Source organism: the organism of the source record quoted next, unplaced genomic scaffold (assembly GCF_019419815.1).
Source record: "Pyrus x bretschneideri cultivar Hongxiangsu unplaced genomic scaffold, Pyrus_bretschneideri_v1 Contig28, whole genome shotgun sequence".
In the NCBI taxonomy this organism is placed as follows: domain Eukaryota; kingdom Viridiplantae; phylum Streptophyta; class Magnoliopsida; order Rosales; family Rosaceae; genus Pyrus; species Pyrus x bretschneideri.
The window spans coordinates 5579703-5602332 of record NW_025999590.1 but is presented as its reverse complement, the minus strand read 5'-3'; the positions used below and the strand labels follow the sequence as shown (position 1 = coordinate 5602332).

The following is a 22630-nucleotide window of genomic DNA, read 5'->3' as shown; positions in this document are numbered from 1 at the left end:
GGTCACATGTATTAAGAAGCATGATTCAATTAACTCATATTCGAGGACAATATCAATAAGATTATCCATGAGTAAAACAATCACCAAATGTGAATCCAAGAAAATGGAAAAATGTTCACAAAGTAAACCAAAATTACTAGGGTGGATTCGGCCAACAAGGTCATTCATGTCAAAATTATGCTCTTCCAACGATGTTTGGTGGAGCAAAACCAATCTCACATATTAACTATGAGAATGGTACTTCCCAACAACATTGATAGGGGCACGAACAGGTGCATAACCAATGATTTATTCCATCAAGACGAAGTAGATTCTGCAGGGTTGAGATGCGGAACAACATCCCTTATTCTTGAAGTTTTAGGTCTTAGGTGCCAATGATCACGCTTCAGGCATGATGCCACACCTTGGTAGACCCTGATTCTACCATATGTTTGTGGTAGTAATCAGATCCAAGAATTTGGTAAACTTCCGCTTTCTACACTTGTTTCTTTAGGAGCGAGTTAGAAACAATGAAGGACGAGAAAAGTATTCTCTAATCAAAATTCGATCGGATTTATAAACTTTGGAATTGTACTCGTTCATGGACGTAATCATGGTGTGCTTTGGGCAATATCTTTCATGATTAGACTGTCAATAAGAGAGAGCCAAAGAGCCATGGAATCCTCGTTCATGAGGTACTTCCGTTGGTAATGCTTCAGGCATAAGTCTTCGAATGAAGATCATGGCAGAGGCTTATTCAGCTCTTCCATGCCATTATTAGCTACAATGGTTTCTCAGCTTCTTGATAATCAAGTGGAGATTCACGTCTTGTACCCCACATAAAGTGGTTTATATTAGAAGCATCCAAATCAGGAAAATCAAACTTGTGACGGTTCGACAATCCACTAAATTGGTGGGAACAAGATTGTTATTGGTGCTATGAGAATGAATCATCCATAAGCATCAAAGTTAGAACATTCGGGTTCTAAGACATGGTTTTCATGAAAAACGTCAGGTTTTCATAGGTGTATTGTTTTATGAAAACTTCGGGTTTCAAAGGCACTAAATTTGAAATTACAGGTTCAATTTAGTTTATGAACATCTAGTTCATAAAAGAGAGGTTCCTGGAAGAACAAAGAATGCAATATGCTGATTTAAGTGTAGTGGATTTGAGTTGCTTCGGGAACTCAAGTGTGAGCGCTTTGGGACCAAGAAAGTGAGTCAACTGTTCAAAGAAGAGAAATAAAATATTTAATCGTTAATGTCCAAAAGTGATCTTCAGGTCAATAATTTTGGATTCATTATCATATTAATGGACTGTATGTCACTTTTAATTAATTCAATAAATCGGGATCATTCGAGGTTGATTGTAGACGCAAAATAATACAAAGTTTCAGGCCATATTTTGGGCTAGATGGATGCGGGCCATTCGAAAGAAGAAAAAAAAAACCCAAAAAAATGATTAGGGCTGTGAAATTGGGTACCAAAAATAAAAATTTATGGGTCTGGGCTAAAAAAAAAAAGCCAAAAATTGGCTTTGGTCCGAGAAACAAGGGTAGCCTAGCATTGAAATTGGGCTTGAGTTCCATGCACAAAAAAAGCCCAAAAAAAAGGGCCGATGTCTTGGCTTGGCTTCAAGCCAACTGGGGGCGACTTGGCTTACAGTTTTGGCGCGGCTCACCGAGTTTTCCTTTTTTTTTTTTTTTTTTTTCAAATTTTTAGGGTTTTCAGAACCCAAAAAAAAAATTTCATGCTTCTATTTTCTTTCGATTTTTTTTACTCACAAATTCCACATAGCATAATTGCGTATTGCATGAACAAATATATATGTTGACAAATATATGAACATAAACAATATATATATTGGAAGGAAAATATAAACATAGGGGGGTTCATGCATCATGGGGAATGTTTTCATGCTTCAAGATCGTTTCAAATATCTTACTTTATTTTAAGCGTAACTGATTGACAGAAAACAACAAAAGCCTTTGAATTTGTAGAAGATCCTTCTTGGAAAGCCGGAATTGCATCTCCAATGCGTTGTATCACGTTCAACAAATAAAATTAAATTGAATCAATAGCATGCAGATCAATTCAATAAAATAATAAATTAATCATAAGAAGAATGATTAAAACATAATACTCCCCTAATTGAAGATCAAACTCCCTTTAGTGTAGCGTCAAGAGCGTGCTGATAACGTGTTGTAGGCAAAATTTAATGAACAATTATGGAGGTTATAGGGAGAAGGTGCGGCAATAGTAGAAAGAAAGAGAGAGATGTGTAATTGTGGGATGTGTTCTATTCCACCCCATTGTGCCTTAATTTATAGTAGTATGAGAAGGTTAATTCCTTACCCTTTTAGAATTACAACTCTAATAGGAATTAGACTAATCTAATAGGATTGCAACAAATGGTAAATTATGAATAAATAAAAGATTTATATATATGTATATCTGGCCTTCTATGACTGGATTCGGTTTCAATCGGTTTGGTTTTTTCTAAAATCGACAACCAAACTAAAACTACTGTTTAATTCATTTTTTACAGGGTTTTTTCTTTAGTTCCTTTTTAGTTTGGTTTTTTTTTCGGTCTTAGTTTGCTTTTTTTTTTTTTTTTAACCTAATATTCGAAATTGGAAGAAGTTAAAAAAAATTTCCTGCGAGATTGACATTAATATTCGATATATAGATATATAGATATTGAAGTTGAAAAAAATTTCTCTGCAAAATTTTTCTAGAGATCAATTTTCATCGGACGATCTGCTCATCCACATATTAGAAGATAATTAAAGTAAAATCTTTATTCTAAAGTCCTAAAAATTGCAAAATGGACAAATGTTTTTACAGTCGCAAGAAGTAATAAAAAAATATACAAGAGAAATGAACCAAGCATTCCAGTTGGTGCAGAGGAAGAAGTTGGGAGAGGAGAGAGAGAGAGATAAAAACAGTGTTAGGCGGCAGGGGGATAAAAAGAGAACATGGAAAGATAGGTTAGGGTTTCTCTAGGCTTTGACTGTTTAAGAAGTTTGGACCTGAAGTTTTGAGTTTATGAAGGCTTTTTCAATTTCCATTTTGGTTTTTTTTTTTTTTTGTTCAATTCTTTTGTAGTTTCGGTTTGGTGCACGGTTCTCTTTTTCTTTATTTTTGGTTTTTCGAGCCCACTTCTATGAGTATTCTAGATTCCTTTCCCCAAATTAATATAACATTTTCCAATCTCCCTCTCCTTTTTAATAATATTTTAAGTTTTTTTTATTGACATCCCACATTTTGGTGAAATTTTTCTAGGTGCCCAGTGCACCTAACAACTGGTGTTCCCTACAAATGAACACCTAACACTTTGCTTGGGTTCCATCTTTTTGACATGTTGCCGTTTGCTGTTTGAGTTATCATCTTCCCGTTTAATTCGTAAAATTTTTGGAAAATAAATTCAAATAAAAACCAAAAAAAGTTAATTAAAAAAATTGAACCCAGATTTTCTTTTGGAGTCTCCGACTTCCGGCCCTACCCCAACCCATCTCTACCTTTCCCTCAATCCTTTCTCTTTCTATCTCATTCTCCCTCCCTATTTTTCGTTCTTACCCTCCCTTATGTAGGAGAAGGACACTATAAATTGTCGTCGACCACCCAGGGGCTTTGATCGGAGTCAACGACAGTAGATTTGAAAGTTGGAGTTGTCATCGATCATCTTCGAGCTCCATTATGAAGTAAGAAGGGAAGAAGAGAAAGTGAAGAGTATGAGGGAGATAATTAATGGGGTGTCACCAGTGAAATTATCACTGTCGATAGAGGTGGGTCGTTGCCGAAAGTTCATGGTGGTGCTTAGTGGGTGTTTGTCGTGAGTTATTGGCAGGGGTGGATGATATTTCAGAGTTTCTGTTTCACTTTCGGGCATTGTAATCGACAAATTGGGTTTAGTTCTTGTTTAATTAATTTTCTTAAAAACTAAATCAGATAGATTCTTTAATGGGAAACGTGGCACCTTCTGATTGGATGGGTACACCAACTGTCCATGGGATTCCCGTCACCCCCAAAAAATATCTCCACATTTTGTTGACTACATCCCACATAAAATTTAAAATTAAATAACTCATATATCTTGATACAAAATGACTATTTAAGCTGTGACATCCCACATCGCCCAGAGGAGTGATCCTTAAATGTATATTCTCATCCTTACCTAGCACGAGGCCTTTTGGGAACTCACTGGCTTCCGGTTCCGTAGGAACTCCGAAGTTAAGCGAGAAGGAGGCTTGAGCAATCCCATGATGGGTGACCCACTGGGAAGTTGCTCGTGAGTTCCCAAAACAAAACCGTGAGGGAATGGTAAGCCCAAAGCGGACAATATCGTGCTACGGTAGTGGAGCAGGACCGGGAAGTGGTCCGCCCTGGGCCGGGATGTGACATATTGGTATTAGAGCCTAACCCTGGTCGCGTGTGTGCCGACGAGGACGTCGGGCCCCCAAGGGGGTGGATTGTGACATCCCACATCGCCTAGGGGAGTGATCCTTATATGTATATTCTCATCTCTACCTAGCACGAGGCCTTTTGGGAGCTCACTGGCTTCGGGTTCCATGGGAACTCCGAAGTTAAGCGAGAAGGGGGCTAGAGCAATCCCAAGATGGGTGACCCACTGGGAAGTTGCTCGTGAGTTCCCAAAAACAAAACCGTGAGGGAATGGTAAGCCCAAAGCGGACAATATCGTGCTACGGTGGTGGAGCGGGCCCCGAAAGTGATCCGCCCTGGGCCGGGATATGACATAAGCCCTAAATGGTACACTCCCTAAGTTCTTTTAACAGCAAAACCTAATAATAATTCAAGAACATGTTGAAATTTTTTTTGTTTTCGAGTTGCAGTCTAAGAGTTCAAATTTGAAAACATTTTTTGTAAATTCTGATATCACTAGTTTAAAGAAAATTTTCATAAGCTGGGGATGTAATTGCGATTGCGATCGCAATCGCTAATGTTGCAAGGAACCATGAGATTTTCCGTAAAGGAAATATATTGATGTTGATACATGCATAATCATTAATTATGAATCAGAAACTGATTCCATTAGGCAATTAATAATGTCTAGAAGAGAAAGTTGCATTTCTCTTTCTTTTTTTTATTTCGGTTGAAAGAAGAGACTTCAAGAAGAGAAAAGTTAGTTGAAGTTTGAAATCCCAAAGCAAAATAGGATAACAATGTAAGAGGTCAAGCAATAACCAAATAAAAACAGCTAAATTATACAAATAGCAGTACACTAGAAGCCACGTATTTTATTTCCTGGAATTCGACAAACAGAAGCAATTTTTTCTAAGACTGGAAAAATCTCTCATCAAGGCAGCAACGACTTTTATTTCCTTATGTGGGGTGTAAGGAGGAAATTAAGTGGGATGTATTAAGATAATTTTTAATTTAAAAAATAAATGTGGGATGTTTTCAATACATGAGGTCCAGTCAACAAAATATGATATGTTAATAAAACAACCCTAATATTTTTTGGGGTTTTTTGAAATGGGTCCAAAGTAACTAAAAATTGGACCTATTTCAAAAGTCAAAAGTCACTAAAAATTGAACCTATTTCAAAAGGTAGTCTATAAAATTGGACCTATTTCAAATTTTCCCATATTTTTTTCTTTTGAAAAAACGAGGCTAAATCTGAAAAACAACTTTAACTTTAAGGTTCAGCTATAACTACCTTAACAATAAAATCATTCAACAACTAACCAATTCATTTGTCCCACCCACTATTTTAAAAAACTCCTCCTAGGTGCTAGATGGCTGGCACCATCTCCATTAATCTCTAGGCATTTGAAAATTATGAAGAGCTATACAAGCTTAGGCGCTCGCCTAGCCCGTCTAGACCCAACTAGGCACTCGACTACGTCACGTATCTCACTTAGACAACAAATAAATAACTTTCATTTACTTTTTTTTTTAATAAATTGTAAAAAACTTGTTAAATACTTAGATGAACACACATTATATGTTTGTTCCCCCATGTTTTCATTACCTTCTAATACTTTATAATCTATAAGTCATTTTATTTAGCGATTTATTTATCTCAATGAAATTATGTATTTTTTAAGTATATGCAGACACTTATTTATACGATTATATAATGAATTTATTTAAATCCACTTAGTCCGCTTAGGCGCTAACCCCAAATTGCCGTATGACTAGCGTCTAACGTCTTTTAGAACTTTGGCCCCACCCCACCCCCACCACCACCACCACCTATCACCAACAACAGTTTCAACGCCAAATCGATGCCCACTCCAAGTCCACGCGGCACCATCGATCATCGACCATCGACCATCCCCTAATTATATTTAATTATCTTCGTTCTTCATCTATCTCTTCCTCATTGTGGAGCCAAACATAATCACAAGGCGACACGTGGATTTTTGGATAAAAGAAGACAAAAATACCCTTGAGGCATACCGGGATTCCTACGCACGAGTAGCGGGCAATCATCCCTCAACCAAGTCAAAAGTGCCCAAAATAGGTAACAAATTCAAAACTATTTCATCCACTCTCATCCTATATTCTCCACAAGGTAATTATTCCATAACCCCCAAAACATTTCTTTTAAATTATGTTAACTAGTCAATTAATAGATTTATTACCTAATTAATCTATTAGTGACTAACTAACTACAAATTACACCCAAAAAATACCACAATGGCCGGTCCCTATTCTCCTAATAGGGCCGGCAATATCCCTATAAATAGCTCTCTATTCTCTCCAAAAATGATGTCCAAGTCTCTTGCAAAACTCTACAAAATTCTCCAAACAATCTTCCCTCAAAATTCTAACTTTGGCATCAGAGGTTTTTCGGCCAAAGCACCCCCCCCACCCCCAATTCATCATGGGCGCTGAGGCTTTTTGGCCTTGACCAAAGGTGTGATTTGTTTTGTAGGTGCAATTTTGTCCAAGAAGGAGAAGGCGGAAATTTGCATCCATAAATTGGTGCTTTCATTAAGAGTTGAGTCCCACACTCGTAAAAGACTCTCGCATCCAAGGTTTTCTATTTTCTTGTCCATTTGTAGATTTCTCGTACGTTCTTATTATTAGAATTTTTATTTGCAAAAATTCTTTGATAAAACGTAAAAGAGAAGTACAATGGTTAGAAATTTAGAAAATTCAACAAATGAAAATTTCAACACACAAGAGGTAGGACCACGGTGATCCATGAGGCTAAATGTGACAATAGGTGGAGCGACACCACCACCCTGAGTTTCCACCACGATAACCACTGCGGTGGCTACCACGATAGCCACATGTGGCGAGGTCCATAATGTCACTACCACGGCCCGAGCCGTGCCATCCAAGGCGTTTCACAGCACTAAGGCCACGGCCTAAGCCATGTCACTCTACGCCCAACGCGTTGCCAAGCCGAGCCCAACCCTCGCACCCGTGTGAATTATACGCCGAACGGCCCACTCCCCGTGGCTTAACCTGCATAAGCCGAGCAGCCCACTATCGTGGCCCAACCTGCTTCCGTTGAGCAGCCTGCTCTTGTGGCCCAGCCTTCTCCCGCCGAGCAGCCCACTCTCGTGGCCTAGCCTGCTCCCTCCGAGGGCCCACTCTCATGGCCCAGCCTGCTCCTGCGACATTCTAAACAAGCCCAAATCGGCCCAAGACTATCTCAACCATCTGGACCAACCATCAAGCCGGGGGCATTTTCACCACGTTTCTCCGCAGATTTAACATTTCCCAATTCAAATCTCATGCCCAGAACCTACCACACTTCCACTGCTTAAGGAGGCATATTCCTTCCAAGCTCTTCCAATCCAAATGGCGAACAACACTTGTCTCGACAAGTCATAAAGTTGATGAACGCCCTTACACAGCAGACAACCTTGGTGAATCAACTTTTGCAATGCACGGAGATCCAATATGCCCCAGACGAGGTGTCCTAAAGAAGGACAAAGGCAGAGGAACTTCTCCACTAGCGTCTCGGCAAGCAGCCATTTGACCAGTCGCAAACTGAGCGTTCTAACATAATACACTCCTGACTGGACCCCGAGATAGCGTATACTTCCGTCTTAGTGCGTAGAGGAGCGTGCACTCTTAGTTAGGCCTACGGACAAACATACACTCACAGTTGGGGCCATACTCCGATACTCAACATGAGCAACCTTCCAGGCGAAGTGTTCATTCGCGGCAAGGCCCGCAAGGAACATCTTCCACCTCACATCGGAGTAAGCAGCACAGCGGACGGAGAAAAAGCAATCACTCAATCTGGCTGAAGTTCAACCAGCAGCCTGTTAGTTACTCACTCACCTGTTGGGAACATACCACACCCACTGCGGCAATGGCATAGATGAGCCGAACACATGGAAGAGTAGCCTAGACCAGTAGGTCACGACCAGGGGTAACCGAGAGTTATGCCACCGCCAACAAAGGAAAATTCAGGAAGAAGTAGAAAGGTTCCTGACTGAGCGATTGTGCAATTTTCAGCGCAACGAAGCTATTGAGAAGACGCTCCGATGAGACATAACCAATATAAGCAAGTCATCTTTCAATGACAAGATCAAGCAGATGCGACTACCCCATATAGATTGTTGGATATAAAAACTACTTATGTTCCGACAAATATAGTAGCTCAACCTAATGGCACACCGGGGGCAGACGAGTACTAGAAGGACACACCAGCCCAACTACCAAGAACCAGTGGCAGGCTAAGGATTATTTCGATTGTCCAAGCAATCCAGCTTTCCTCAGCTGCACTCTAACAATGATTTATATGCTCTCCAGTGCGAGAGGATCAACTAATTGCTCTCCAGGGTAAGCTCTCCAGTGCGAGAATGCCACATAGCTCAAAAGATCAATGCTGGAAGATCAACTAGGCAATAAATGGTTAGGGGGCAGCAACCACTTTTACACTTAACAGTTCGCTCATTCGACACTTCATCTTCAGCAACTCCGATCTTGGTAGCTCCATCCTTGACTGTTCCATCTACGATGGCTGAGAAATCAAACTCAAGTAGTTTCCTCATTTTTTGCAAGCAGCCCAGACGTGGCAGCCCAAACCGTAGCTTATGCCACGCCACTTCCTCGGCCCATGCCAAGCCAATCCTTAGCTTCAATCAAGCCAAGCAGCACAAGCAATGGCCCTTGCTAAACCACCTCTTTGGCCCATGCCAAGCTGTCTCCTGGCCCCTGCCAACCGTCGCGTCACACCACCCTGACGGCTGCCCCGCGACAGCACTATCGACGAAGAAACCAAGAAAAATGAAATTTTTCTTACATCAATGTGGCATGGAGAAAATGAAGAAAGCAACGAAAGACGGTCCTTTGCACGGGCAAGATGTAGAAGATTGCTAGAGGAGGGGGAACAAATATCCTTTAAGCTCTCTCTCTTGTAGGGTAGAATAAATCGCTCTTCAAAGTTGATTTAATCACCCACTTAAGGTGGACTTAAATAGGCTTTGAGAGAAATTTAAATCTCTTTCCTAGAATGATCTAATTTCCTATTAAAGAGATAATCTACATCGAAATAGGAAGCGGTCCAAAGTTTCTTACAGCAAGAAAATCTCTACACCTGTTGCCCTTTTCTGCGAGCAACCAAACAGATGTGGGGGCATTTGTGGAGCCAAAAATAATCATAAGGCGACACGTCGATTTTTGGATAGAAAATGACAAAAATACCCTTGAGACATACCGAGATTCCTACGTGCAAGCAGCGGACAATCATCCCTTAACCAAGTCAAAAGTATCCAAAATAGGTAACAAATTCAAAACTATTTCCTCCACCCTCATCGTATATTCTCCACAAGGTAATTATTCCATAACCCCCAAAACATTTCTTTTAAATTATGTTAATTAGTCAATTAATGGATTTATCACCTAATTAATCTATTAATGACTAATTAACTACAAATTACACCCAAAAAATACCACAAATGGCCGGTCCCCATTCTCCTAATAAGGCCGGCCATATCCCTATAAATAGCTCTCCATTCTCTCCAAAAACGACGTCCAAGTCTCTTGCAAAACTCTACAAAATTCTCCAAACACTCTTCCCTCAAAATTCTAACTTTGGCATCTGAGGTTCTTCGACCAAAGCCCCCCACCCCAATTCATCATGGGTGCGTGAGGCTTTTTGGCCTTGACCAAAGGTGTGATTTGTTTTGTAGATGCAATTTTGTCCAAGAAGGAGAAGCCGGAAATTTGCATCCACACTCATCATCTTTCGCCTCTATCTATTTTTAAATCTTTATGGTCCGATGTTGATGACACTTGCATGTAATTATATCTTGTTGTAGGCAAATGTGGCCAGCGTCAAAATGATAACCAACATAAAAATTCAAAGATTGAAAAAAGAGATGAGAGACAAGTGGCCATCGCTAGTGTCATAAGTAAACAACAGTGTGATCATCGCCAGAGTTGGGCCTCGACGCCAATGAATGTGGAAATGGGTTTGTGGATTTGTCGTTTGGGGTAGAGTGGGATGTTCATATTGGTTTTCTTTTTGGGGGGTGATATAGACACACGCCTTTTTACTTCTTACACATTCTTTTAATTTTCGGCCGTCGGATTGGATGAATTGAAGAAGATCAAATGAAAGAAATTAACAAATATATGTAAGAAATAAAAAGGGGTGCATAGATAACACACCTCTTCTATTTTAGTCCATGTTGCGACTGGAATTGGCTTGTGTCATCAATCACCTTGCGAATTTGGTATGCTAAGTGGTGTATCGATTACTAAAGAGAATCTCTCTACCCCACAAGTAGCCTGATAGCATCCATGACCATGTGTGTCAATTGAAGAAAGACATGTTGGTAAGTATATGAGTAATTCAAAGTCCTTCTAATGTTTTTCAACTTTTGCAACGAACGTATGTGCGTGTGCTTACTGATTGTACAATAATACTAGTTGAACACACATAACTAATTGGGTTAGATAACTAGTTGTTCCGGGGGGGGGGGGGGAAAGAATGGTGAGGATTGAACAAACATCAGGTGCATAAACATGATTGTTTTCTGCTATTGCGGTAAAGCACCATATGCATATAATAAATAAAAGGGTTACACCATACATCTACTTTTTAAATTAAAATTTATCTTAATACACTCACGTACTTTCCAATAATGTCCTCAGACCCCACACTCTACATTTTTTTCTCCATTTTTTTTAATTTATTATTATTAAGGAGAGAGGAAGATTCAAAACTATTACAATAATTTAGAAAATGAAGAGTTTCAAATATGTGACGCGTGATAGAAACCCAACATCTTATCCATTAGAATATTGGATCATGTCAAACTCTTCATATGATTTTCTCATATACTCTATTCAACTTTATGCACATCTAATTTTATGTCCATTTGAGGGTTTAGTAAGTTGAAAATAAAGGGTTTAGGATAAATTTACATAATGAGGTACTTATAAGATTACAAATGAGCAATACTAGGAAATAATACAATTCTTTGTCTACAAGACAAGAAAACCTAGACCAAATCAAATCATATTAAAATTCTAATTAAATCATATCAAATCACTAATTAAATCAAATCTCTAAAACACTTTCCTTTTATTTTCTAACACCCTCTCAAACTCATGATGTGAAATCGTATGTTTGTCAAGAAGAAAATAAGATCTAATTTGAAACTTTGTCAACACCATTTTCACGTTGGACCACACATAAAGTAAGCCAAACGTGAACTAATGTTTTTTTTTTTTTTTAATTCCTATAAATAAATCTCTCGACAAATTCTATCAATTTTTTAGATTTTTGTCATTAGAGATTTTAGATTTCGTATGTATACAATGGCAGAGCCACCTAAAACCTGGCCACTTTGCACTTTTGCATGGTTTTGAACTTTTGAATCAGTATTCCTTGTATATGGTTTTATATTTTAGCACAAAAATAATTATTAGCAGAAATCTAGATGTCTTCAGATGTATGCCAGCGTCAAACTTAATTGAATCAACTGCAGTTCAAATGCTTTCTCCTATTTAAAAACCAAGTTAATTTTTGCATATCGTATTCTCATACTTCCTCACTTTCTTTTTTAAAATTTTGTGAGGCTAAATAGTCTTTTAGTATATAAGTAATTTAACAATAAGTTTTTTGTGTGTATTCAATAATAATATTTAGGGTGTTAATGAAAAAATGTAAATAAAATGTAGTATAATAAATTTGAAAACATAGGAAATAGAGTTGAATGGCCAAAGTGGGAAAAAACACATAATTTAGGGGTAAAGTTAAATTGATTCATTGAACCTAACTTTTGGGAATTTGGAGAGGGTAGCAGGTCAGTCGTGACTTGTTTCTTGACGTGAAATTGGTTTGAAGGCGGAAGATGAATTCCAATTAAAATTAAATGAAGAAAAAATACAAATATAAATGTCGTTGTTTTCACTGTATGGAAAGGGAATCTCGAAAACCAGCATACAGCCTTGAAGACTAAGGATAAGGGCTTGTCTGTCCACAATCCACACACCGATTGAGTTTGATTCACACAAAACAAAATCCAACCACTTGTATCTCTCTTAACCCCAACCAATTAACCCAATCTCTCCCCCACTCCCCCTCTCCTCCACTGGCTTAGGGAGAGAGAGAGAGAAAGATGGCAGCGGCGGCAGGGGTTGGAGTTGGTGGAGGTGATGTTTGGAGGGCACATGCGGCCATGGCAGCGGTTCAGCTCTTCAACGGAGGGTATCATGTAATTACCAAAGTAGCCCTCAATGTTGGCGTCAACCAGCTTGTATTCTGCGTATACCGGGACCTCCTTGCACTCGCCATCCTCGCTCCCATCGCCTATGTCCGTGAAAAGTAGGCGTTTCTCTTTCATCTAATCTATCTAATTTTATCAATTTCCTCACATTTGCATCATTCATTTCATACTCATATGCTCATATACGCATGGTGTGGTGTGGGTTGGTGTATTGGATGCTCAGACCATGACCATGAGCGCGACCATGATTTGATTATACTCCAAGACTGTTATTTAGCTTGATTTTGTCTAATAATCTATTATCTATATCGACTGTAGTTCTTGTTTCTTGCTTAGAGTTAATCTGTCATCTTGGAAATTAATTATGCAATTGAATTAATCTTCTCCATCCCTCCCCTGTCCTGTGCACATGGATCATGATGTTCACAATATCCTCTAACATTTCTCTTCTCTTGTATGCATTGCATTGCAGAAGGATACGACAACCAATGAATAGACGCATCTTCATGTCCTTCTTCTTTCTTGGGTTAACTGGGTAACATAAGATACTACTTATGGCCACATTCTGATTACTTATAATCTACTGCTACAATTGATGCATCACCCCCTTGACATTTGCTGCTTCTTTATATGAAATAGGATCTTTGGCAACCAGCTTTTGTTTCTTATTGGTCTTGGCTACACAAATCCAACATATGCTGCTGCCATACAGCCTGCTATCCCAGTTTTCACGTTTATCCTCGCTGTTTTAATGGGGTCAGTTTGAATTTTTTCAACTTAATCTACTTAGGTTGGTTCTATGTGCCTGTATATTTCTCTACACTTAGGGATACACGCATTTGCATGTTTAACTTGTACAAGATATTACTTGTTCAATATCATATGTGAACTTGTTCATGCAGTACAGAAAGAGTTAACTTGCTTAGAACTGAAGGGCAGGCCAAGGTTGGTGGTACACTTTTATGTGTTTCTGGGGCCATATTAATGGTCTTATTTCGTGGACCTCCTTTGATTGGATATACAGAACCAGACTTTGCAGCACATAGCGAAATAAGTGCCAAAGGTCAACCAGAGCCAGCTGGATGGTTGATGTCCAGTTTTCTAGAGTTTGGGCTAGATCACTTTCATCTTGGAGTTTTATGCTTATTAGGGAACTGTATGTGCATGGCCGCTTTTTTAGCCATTCAGGTGCATCACTATATACTTTTAACTTTATTTGTCGAATATAATTATGTCATTTATTTGTGAAGTGTGTTTTTTCTTCTTTTGAAGCGCTACTGGAGCTTGTTTGGTGCTATTGTCTTTAGTTTAGTGAGGGAGTTATGTATGTAACTTTGTCATTATGCGTTTCTCATTCTTGTGTCTCCCTCTCCCATTTTATTCTTCTTCTCCCTTTGTCTGTCGATAGAAAATCCTTCTCCCATTTTATTCTTCTTCTCCCTTTGTCTGTTGATAGAAAACAAGAAATTTAATTTATGAAAAAAAGTTAGAAATGATGGACAAGAATCCCATGAAAACTAACCTGAGGAGTACCGAAAGTTATCTTAACAGAAAGACAGTCCAACGAAGCCAAAACTGCACATTGCCAGAGTAGTAGCTTCTTAGCGCCAACTCCCTAAAATTACACCGACAAGAGAAACTGTTTCTCAGACAAACCCACTGCGAAGAGAATGAAGCATAAACTCTCTTTTGAAGCATAAATTATCTTTTGAAGCATACCGCAACTGAGCAAGAAATTGTAGAATTATATTTGGACTTTAGTGGTACAACTTGTCTTGTACCAACTATATTTCTTATAGACATAGGAAAAAGTTTGTTACAACAACAACAACAAAAAGCTTTATCCACTAAGTGGGGTCGATGTATGAATCCTAGAACGCCACTACGCTCGGTTTTGCACCAAGTCTTTTGTTAGCTCCAAGTACTCCATGTGGAGTCTTTTCAAGTCTTCCTAGGTCTTCCTCTACCTCTTTGTGCCTTGAACCTTTGTCTCATAATCGCATCTTCTAATCAGAGCATGTCTTTAGTTCACATGTAAAAACCACCTTAACCGATTTTCTCTCATCTTATTTTCCATTGCGGCCACTCCTATTGTACCCGGACATCCTCGTTCTTTATCTTGTGCTTTGCCCACGTATCCAACGAAGCATTCTCATCTCTGATACACTTATTTTTTGCATATGTTGATGTTTGATCGCCCTACATTTTGTGCCATAAAGCATTGCTGACCTTGTTGCCATCCTATGAAAAATTTCCTTGAGCTTTAGTGGCATATGTCGGTCACACAACATACTCGATGCACTCTTCCATTTTATCCATCCAACTTGTATTTTATGGTTGAGATCTCCATCAAATTCTCTATTCTTTTGCAAGATAAATCCAAGATAACGAAAGAGCTTGCTCTTTGGTACTTTCTGATCTCCAATCCTCACCTTTATCTCATCATCTGGAACCCCATTCCTACTGAACTTGCACTCCATATACTCTGTCTTTGACCTACTTAGACGAAGACCTTTAGATTCTAACACTTTTAGCCAAAGGTTAAGCTTTATATTTACTCCCTCCTCCGTTTCATCTATCAACACTATGTCATTCGCGAAAAAAAAACACCAAGGGATATCATCTTGGATGTCCCGTTAACTCATCCATTACCAATGCAAAAAGGTAAGGACTTAAAATCATATGGATATGGGAAAAAATTTAGTTTGTCCTTAATGAGTTCTTACTGTAGTCCTTGCCCCATCATACATATCCTTTATTGCTTGGATGTATGCTGTTTGTACTCCTTTGTTCTCTAGAATCCTTTAAAGAATTTCTCTTGGGACCATATCATATGTTTTTTCCAAATATATGAAGACCATGTGCAAATCCTGTTGCATATTTCTATATCGTTCCATCGATCTCTTTAATAAATAGATTGCCCCCATAGTCGAGCACCCCAGCATGAACCCGGATTGATTGTCTAAGACCCGTGTCTCTTGTAGATAAGCACCAAAGTGCTTTTTCGCCACTCATTTGGCATTTTCGTTTTTCGAAATCTTATTGAAAAGGTTTTTGAGCCATGCTATACCCGTTTCTCTCAAGACCTTCCACATTTCGATTCGTATATCGTCAGGACCCACTGCTTTTCTATGATTCATCTTTTTCAAAGTTATAACAACTTCCTCTTTCCTGATTCAATGGTAGAAGGAGCAATTTCTACACTCTTCCGAGTTACTCAACTCTCCCAAAGAAGTACTCTTTTCGTGTCCTTTATTGAAAATATTATGAAAATTAGCTCTCCATCTGTCTTTATTTGCGTTCTTCATAGCTAGAACATTTTCATTCTCATCCTAGATGCACCTTACTTGCCTTTTTTTCCCTTACTTTAGCCAATTTATAGATATCCAACTCTCCTTTGGTATCTATCTTCGCTTCTCTCACGGCTTTCTTCGCCTCCTTCGTAATTTTATACCTCTCACGATTTATATCGGTGCTATCCTTGTATAAGGATTTACATCATTCCTTCTTAGCCTTAACTTTTTCCAGTACCTCATCCTTCCACCACCAAGGTTCCTTTTGATGTGGAGCAAAACCACTTTATAGATACAACTAGCAATCGAATCCCACATTTGACTAATGTTCCCTCTGTATCCCAAACGCATTGGACACTTCAGGTCTTGTTCTTTTTTCTCTCTTTTGATATATACATCTATCACCAACAAGCGATGTTGGTTAGCCATGCTTTCTTCTTGTATAACTTTGCAATCCTTACAAATTATATGATCCCCCTTCCTCATTTTTGATGACCCACTCTTGTAGGTGATCACATGGTCTTCTCTGTTTGTAAAGAAGGTATTGGATAGAAAGAGATCCATTGCAAAATCCACAATGGTTTCCCCTTCCTCGTTTCTCTCCAAAACCATGGCCATCATGGAAACCTCTGTAGTTGCTTGTCTCTTTGCCCATAATGTTCATTGATTAATTTTTTCATCTGAGAGATTCCTTGAACCAATTCTCCTAAGATCTTCCCAAAATTTATCCTTTCAGACTCTTATCCAACCTAAGTTGAGGTGCATGCACACTAATCACATTGATATGCTCTAGTCCCTTCACAATCTTGATTGCTATAATTCTATCCCCGACCATCCTAACATCTACAATATATTTTGTTAAAGTCCTATCCACGATGATGCCAACATTGTTTCTTGATTTGTTTGTGCTTGAATACCAAAGATTAAAACTTGAGTTTTCGAGATCGTTTACCCTAAGACCAACCCCTTAGTTTCCTACATAATACTTATCTTTCTCATCAACTTAACTTTTACTCTCTTGAACCCCGCTCTCATGTCCTCGCTTCTTTGACCTCACCCGACCTCACCCATCCAGTAAGGTCAATATACTTCTTTTGCATCTGTTGACCCAAACAACTTTGAGTGGAGTTGTTCAAAAAGAAGTTTCTACAGCACCATTGCTCGTTTAACACTGCATAGGCAAAAGTTTGTTAAACTATGTAAATCTCATGCAGACAATTCCTTGTGAATTGTTGCATGGTGTGTTTTTTCTTATGACAGTAAGATTTCAGTTTGCACCTGCAAAACATTACCCATCACTGTGTACTCTACTTAAAATGATAGAGCGCCATAGTAAGTCCAGCTCTTGAGGGTAACTCCACAAGCATTTTCCTAACGAGGCCTTGGTTCTTTTTTCACGACTTTGCAATAGCAAACTCTCGTCTGTACACAACTACTTTCCTGATGAGTCCTATTCGTTTTGATGAATTTCCAATAGCTAACCCAAATCTATCTTTTGATCTCTATGCAACATCTCAGCTCAATAAAAGATCCTTCTTCCACAGTTGCTCCTTTCTCAGAGGAAATCCCTGCTCAACTTTCTAACCTTCACCATCTTACTTGATAATTTTGAAATAGAAATGAAGGAAGGAGGGCTACTCAAGATAAACTTATTCCAGTTTATGTGTGCATATGTAGTGTGCTTGGAAGTGTGCTTTGATAATCTCTATATCTTATCATATTTGGGCAAATTAGGATCAGGGTTGCAGAAATTGGGAGTTTGTGAAGTTAGGGTTCTAGAATTAAGGGAAAGGTTAAATCAAATTTCATTGTTAGGTCGGATCAGGGTTACATTGACTACCAGCTCTGCACCAATAGGTAGGATCGGATTTAACTGTGTATTAAGTACTTGCTTCTTTGACATGCCTACTCATTTGCTGATTTTTTGTTGGAATTTTGGGACGCCTTCGTGTTATGTGTATTTTACATGTCTGTTCTCTCCAATTCCTTAAGCCATCATTTGAATTAGCCATTGCTCAAAGTTGGTGCATACTATTGTACTCTGAGGGTTTGACCTTCAATTCAGTTTGTTGAAAATGGTTGTCGAACTTGTGTTTGCTTTCATTTTTTTGAATTATTACATTAGTTGAGGGGGAGGGGATTCTTAACATTATTTGAAGGGAAATTCTTCCATTGACATATGACAATTCAAATACATATTGTAGCAACTCTGGCAATCGATGTAATATGAACTTTCGGTTTATTTTATTGAGAGGGGGCGGTGTAAATTTGAATCACATTGAGAGGGTGGTAGATGACCTTTTATTAGTGCATTAATTTTTACTCAACCGCTAGGATACATACATACATAATTATAATAACATGCCTTTCAATTTCTGATAACATGTCATAACTTTCAGGCTCCACTTTTGAAAAGATATACTGCCAACCTGTCAGTTACAGCATATTCATACTTCTTCGGTGCGCTATTGATGGTGGTTACTGCATTATTTATGACAAACGAGTCAACAGACTGGAGCTTGACACACTCGGAGCTTTTTGCAGTTATTTACGCTGTAAGTTACAAATTATTGATATATATAGCCCAATCTTTTGTTATCTATGCAAAATTTCATCATCTCTCTTAATTCGTTCTGCCTACAAAGAAGGTTGACTGACTATATGTAACATGGTTTCATACTTGATGTACTAGTGATTTAAAAGATTAGATACCATACATTTTGATAACAATCCTATGCGTCATATTCAACAGATAAGATGGTGTGCTTCTCATAAAATTCTAGAAAGATCATGTCATCTTGATGATAATGATGTGGAGTGGGCCCTACAAGGGTGTCCCTCGATAAGCTTATTTGAGGGATCCTGCTCCTTCTCTTAAAGAATATATACTCTAAAGTGGTTTTCTTTTCTTCTGTAGCATTAGACTTTGAAGCTCTGTTAAGTTTTTTCTTATTCTAAATAAGCAAACTAACATTGCTTTGGTTGGATTATTTTCCTGGTATAAGATAGAGGGGAAGATGTTGGGAAAGGGAGGAATGGAGCTGAGAGAAGAAAAAGATGGAGAAATGATGGAGAATACTTGAAGCTAAAATTTAAATAAAAATTATGTAGAAGTTGTAATTGGTTTTTACTAAGAACCATATTATATATTTTCTCATCTCTCTCTCTCATTTAGCATCACTCTCTTGACTCTGCCTTTTCTCTCTAAGTTATTTTGTTTGATTTTTAACCCTAAAAAAATGCGTCAAACCTTTCTACCCTTTTCCCTCTCTTCTTTCTGTTACACACACCAGAACCCCTGCAAGACCATTTTTCATCTTCAACATCAATGACTCAAATTAGTTCAACCAGAGAGGCCTAGGTATGTTGCATACTCCACCTTAACTTCCATTTCACTGAAAACTGCCACAACCAGCCATGTAAATCACATAGGATAATCAGCCACATATTCTTTTGACTCTGATTATATGAGTGTATTTTTGGTTAATCACTCATTAACTCTGATTGCATAACTAGGTCTCGTATCTGAGGTTCCAGAAAACTTTTATAACTCATGGTGATTCTATCTATTGGCTCTTTGTGCTCCAGAAAATCCTCTACGTACAAGTTACATATCATGTAAATTTGCTGAAATTATTGTATCAGACAGTCGATAATAATGCTATTAACATTTCCTTTGAGTTCTCTGTGATATGATTTTACTAGTATATCTAATGTGAATAAATATGAAGATGGGCACATTTAATATGGCCAGTTCAAAGCGGTTTCAATTGTTAGAATTTGTTAAATTATAACCCTTTGGTTTTCAGGGAACTGTTGCATCTGCCCTTAATTATGGACTGCTGACGTGGAGCAATAAGATTTTGGGGCCTGCTATGGTTGCTCTTTACAATCCACTTCAACCTGCAGCTTCGGCGTTTTTGTCAAGAATTTTCCTTGGAAGCCCTATTTATTTGGGAAGGTTTGCTCACATCAAATACTTGTGTGGAAAAATCCTTTTGGTCGTTGGCCATATATGTACTGTTATGCATTATGTTTAGTCAGCTATGATGTTTATTTTCTGTGGTATTATTCACTTGATTAATTATGGCCGAGCTGGCGTTTTGTCCGAGTGCTGCTTATTTGGTCTCCTTTTTACATGTGAAAACAGTGTCTTAGGAGGAATACTAATTATTGCTGGTCTGTATGTGGTAACTTGGGCGTCTTTGAGAGAAAGACAAGCAGCTTTGGATGCTGTTATACCTCACGTTGCTCGGAGCTCGGAACCTCTCATCCAGAAAGATGCAACGCTTAACAAGATACCATTCCAGAGAGGACTCATTTTCTCAGTGCCTTCCAGTTCAATACCAAAGTCGTCAGATTAAGAAAACATGTGATGGGTATTGACCAAAAAAAAAAAAAAAACGTTTCCAGTTCAATACCAAAGTCGTCAGATTAAGAAAACATGTGATGGGTATTGTCCAAAAAGAAAACGTGTGATGGGTTGTGATGGGAATTTGGAGAGTAAACCAATTGAGGAGAATTGCTCAAATATCCATGTTTCTTTTATTTGTGGTCCGAATTTTTTTTCCCTTATGAATGCGTATGATTTAGCCGTGTTCTTTTATTATTTTTTTTTTTTTTTTATTACGTATTTTTATGAATAGGGAAAGACCGAAAGAGAGACGAGGAATAACACGAGCAATAGATACCAGAAGATAGATGGTGGAGGGTGGAGGGTGGAGGGTGGAGGGAATCGTGTTCTGGTGGTTCAGTTGTTAGTAAAGTGGTCATGCTTACGTAGTACTATGCAATGCGCGTGCTCTCATCCCATCCCATGCTTATGAAGTTATGATTCCCATGCTTATGAAGTTATGATAAATAATACTAATGCGAATATGTTTGGATTGGACTGGTTTGATTTTCAGGTCTCACAATGATTCATTCCAATTATCAGATAAAATCCCACTTACAACTGCGATCTTCTATTCCTATACCTATAAATAATAGAGGTATTTGCAGATTTTTCTTCTGATTTTGTAAATAACTGTCAATTTTTTCTTGAAATTTAATTTTAGTCGATTAGCCTCATGAGCTTTCATAATTGGCCAATTTACCCTCTAAACTTTAATTTTAGTCAATTATTCCTTCTGAACGTTTATAATTCGTTAGTTTTCAATAATGAATTTGTTGGATTGAGCAATTACTTTTCTTATTAGAATTTACTCGTGGATCAAGTCATTAGAAAGGCTATTGAAATAGCATTACAACTCCAACATGTTGAAAAAGTGGACCATGGGGAAGATTCATAGTTGGCCACATTAGGGATATAATTCAAACAAAAAATGTATGAAGTAAACTAGCGGAGAAGAAGAAAAAAAAAATGTTGTCCACATTAGGAGTAAATTACCTTTTTGTCTTCAAACAATTGCCAAGTATTGCACACGTGACTAAGATGGATGAAAATTTTCAAAATCTAATGTCGATGGGGAAATTAGCAAATTATAAAAGTTCAGGAGGGTAATCAGCTAAAATTAAAATCCAAGGAGAAAATTGGGCAATTATAAAAGTTTAGACCGTAATTGGTTAAAATTAAAGTTCAGGAGGAAACTGACAGTTCATTACAAGTTCGGGGAGAAAATTAACAAATACCTCTAAATATTAACATCATCTGCATATTTTTTTTTTCTCAAAATTTATTCGTATATACAGAGTCTTTAAGAGAAGGATTCCCATTTTTACCAAAAACTGGGGTTAGTTGTGGGGTCCTTCCCATTTTTTTAAAAGCTAGGGATTAGTTGTGGGATCCGAACAGACTATTTTTCAAGTTGCATCCCATAGATCATCCTTGCAATATATTAGCCAATTAGGAAACACTTGAAGCATCTAATTAAGTTCAAAGAAATTGACGAACATTATGTTCTAAGAAACGTTGAAATCTTATCGTGACAATTAAATGGGCAAATGGTTTCGGATTGAATTGAATTTTTACATAGATGATCTATGAATCGAGACTTATAAAATAGACGATTCGGATCGTTGAAGTTCAATGCAGACTAAGTCTCACAACTAATTCTCATTTTTTGAAAATAAAAATTAAGGAAAATTAATGAAAATAACTTGAAAACTTTGAGTTTTAATCAAAAGGACAAAAAGGTGTTGTAAGTAAATAGTATCAGGAGTGACTTTTTAGAGTAAAAATATCATTTTCGTTAAAAGTGAACGATACCTAAAATGTTTTGTTAAAACTCCCAAGAAAATAAGATTCCTTCCCTCACTTGTATGCGTAGCAGCCTAGTCATTATGCCCCATTAGCTCGTTCTACATAATTATACACGTAGCAACCTAGAACATATGAGTTGAAGTGGGTGTACTCAGCTAAAGCCAAAAGAAATAATCAAATATGAATCAAGTAACCACGAGTGAGAGAGGGACGTACACGCGTGGTTCTCTGCTGTCTACGTGTATAAAACATATATAGCTACCCTTTCCTTTGGCCCTCACATAACTTTGCTTACGTGTCAACCTCCTGCTAAATGATTCTATCTCTCTGATTTGGACCCTTGGTTTGGTAGCCTGCGAGCAATTTTGAACGGTTCCGGTTAACTTTTTATCCAAAATGAGAACTAGAATAGTGTCGATGAAACTAAATAAAGGTTCTCTAATTTTGTGAGTTGCATACTTATGCATGGACATGTGCAACAT

At 38.0% G+C, this 22630-nt stretch overlaps 1 protein-coding gene across 1 annotated transcript; it reads left to right on the top strand.

The window, feature by feature from the left end:
- The first annotated feature begins 12281 nt into the window (after positions 1 to 12281).
- Positions 12282 to 20552, top strand: LOC125479240 (WAT1-related protein At4g19185). The gene is made up of 7 exons (XM_048588380.1): positions 12282 to 12751; positions 13126 to 13188; positions 13293 to 13409; positions 13556 to 13841; positions 18346 to 18501; positions 19756 to 19907; positions 20097 to 20552. Exons 1-7 carry the CDS (start codon positions 12546 to 12548, stop codon positions 20308 to 20310), a joined length of 1194 nt encoding a protein of 397 aa, XP_048444337.1. The 5' UTR covers positions 12282 to 12545; the 3' UTR covers positions 20311 to 20552.
- Positions 20553 to 22630: the final 2078 nt, after the last annotated feature.

What these genes read in the sequence shown, in the direction of transcription:
- LOC125479240 (XM_048588380.1), top strand. Translation starts at nt 12,546, where the DNA reads ATGGCAGCGGCGGCAGGGGTTGGAGTTGGTGGAGGTGATGTTTGGAGG. An exon ending in TTCTTTCTTGGGTTAACTGG is followed by an intron (nt 13,189 to 13,292) that starts GTAACATAAGAT and finishes TATATGAAATAG; the next exon opens with GATCTTTGGCAACCAGCTTT. An exon ending in AGCCCTATTTATTTGGGAAG is followed by an intron (nt 19,908 to 20,096) that starts GTTTGCTCACAT and finishes ATGTGAAAACAG; the next exon opens with TGTCTTAGGAGGAATACTAA.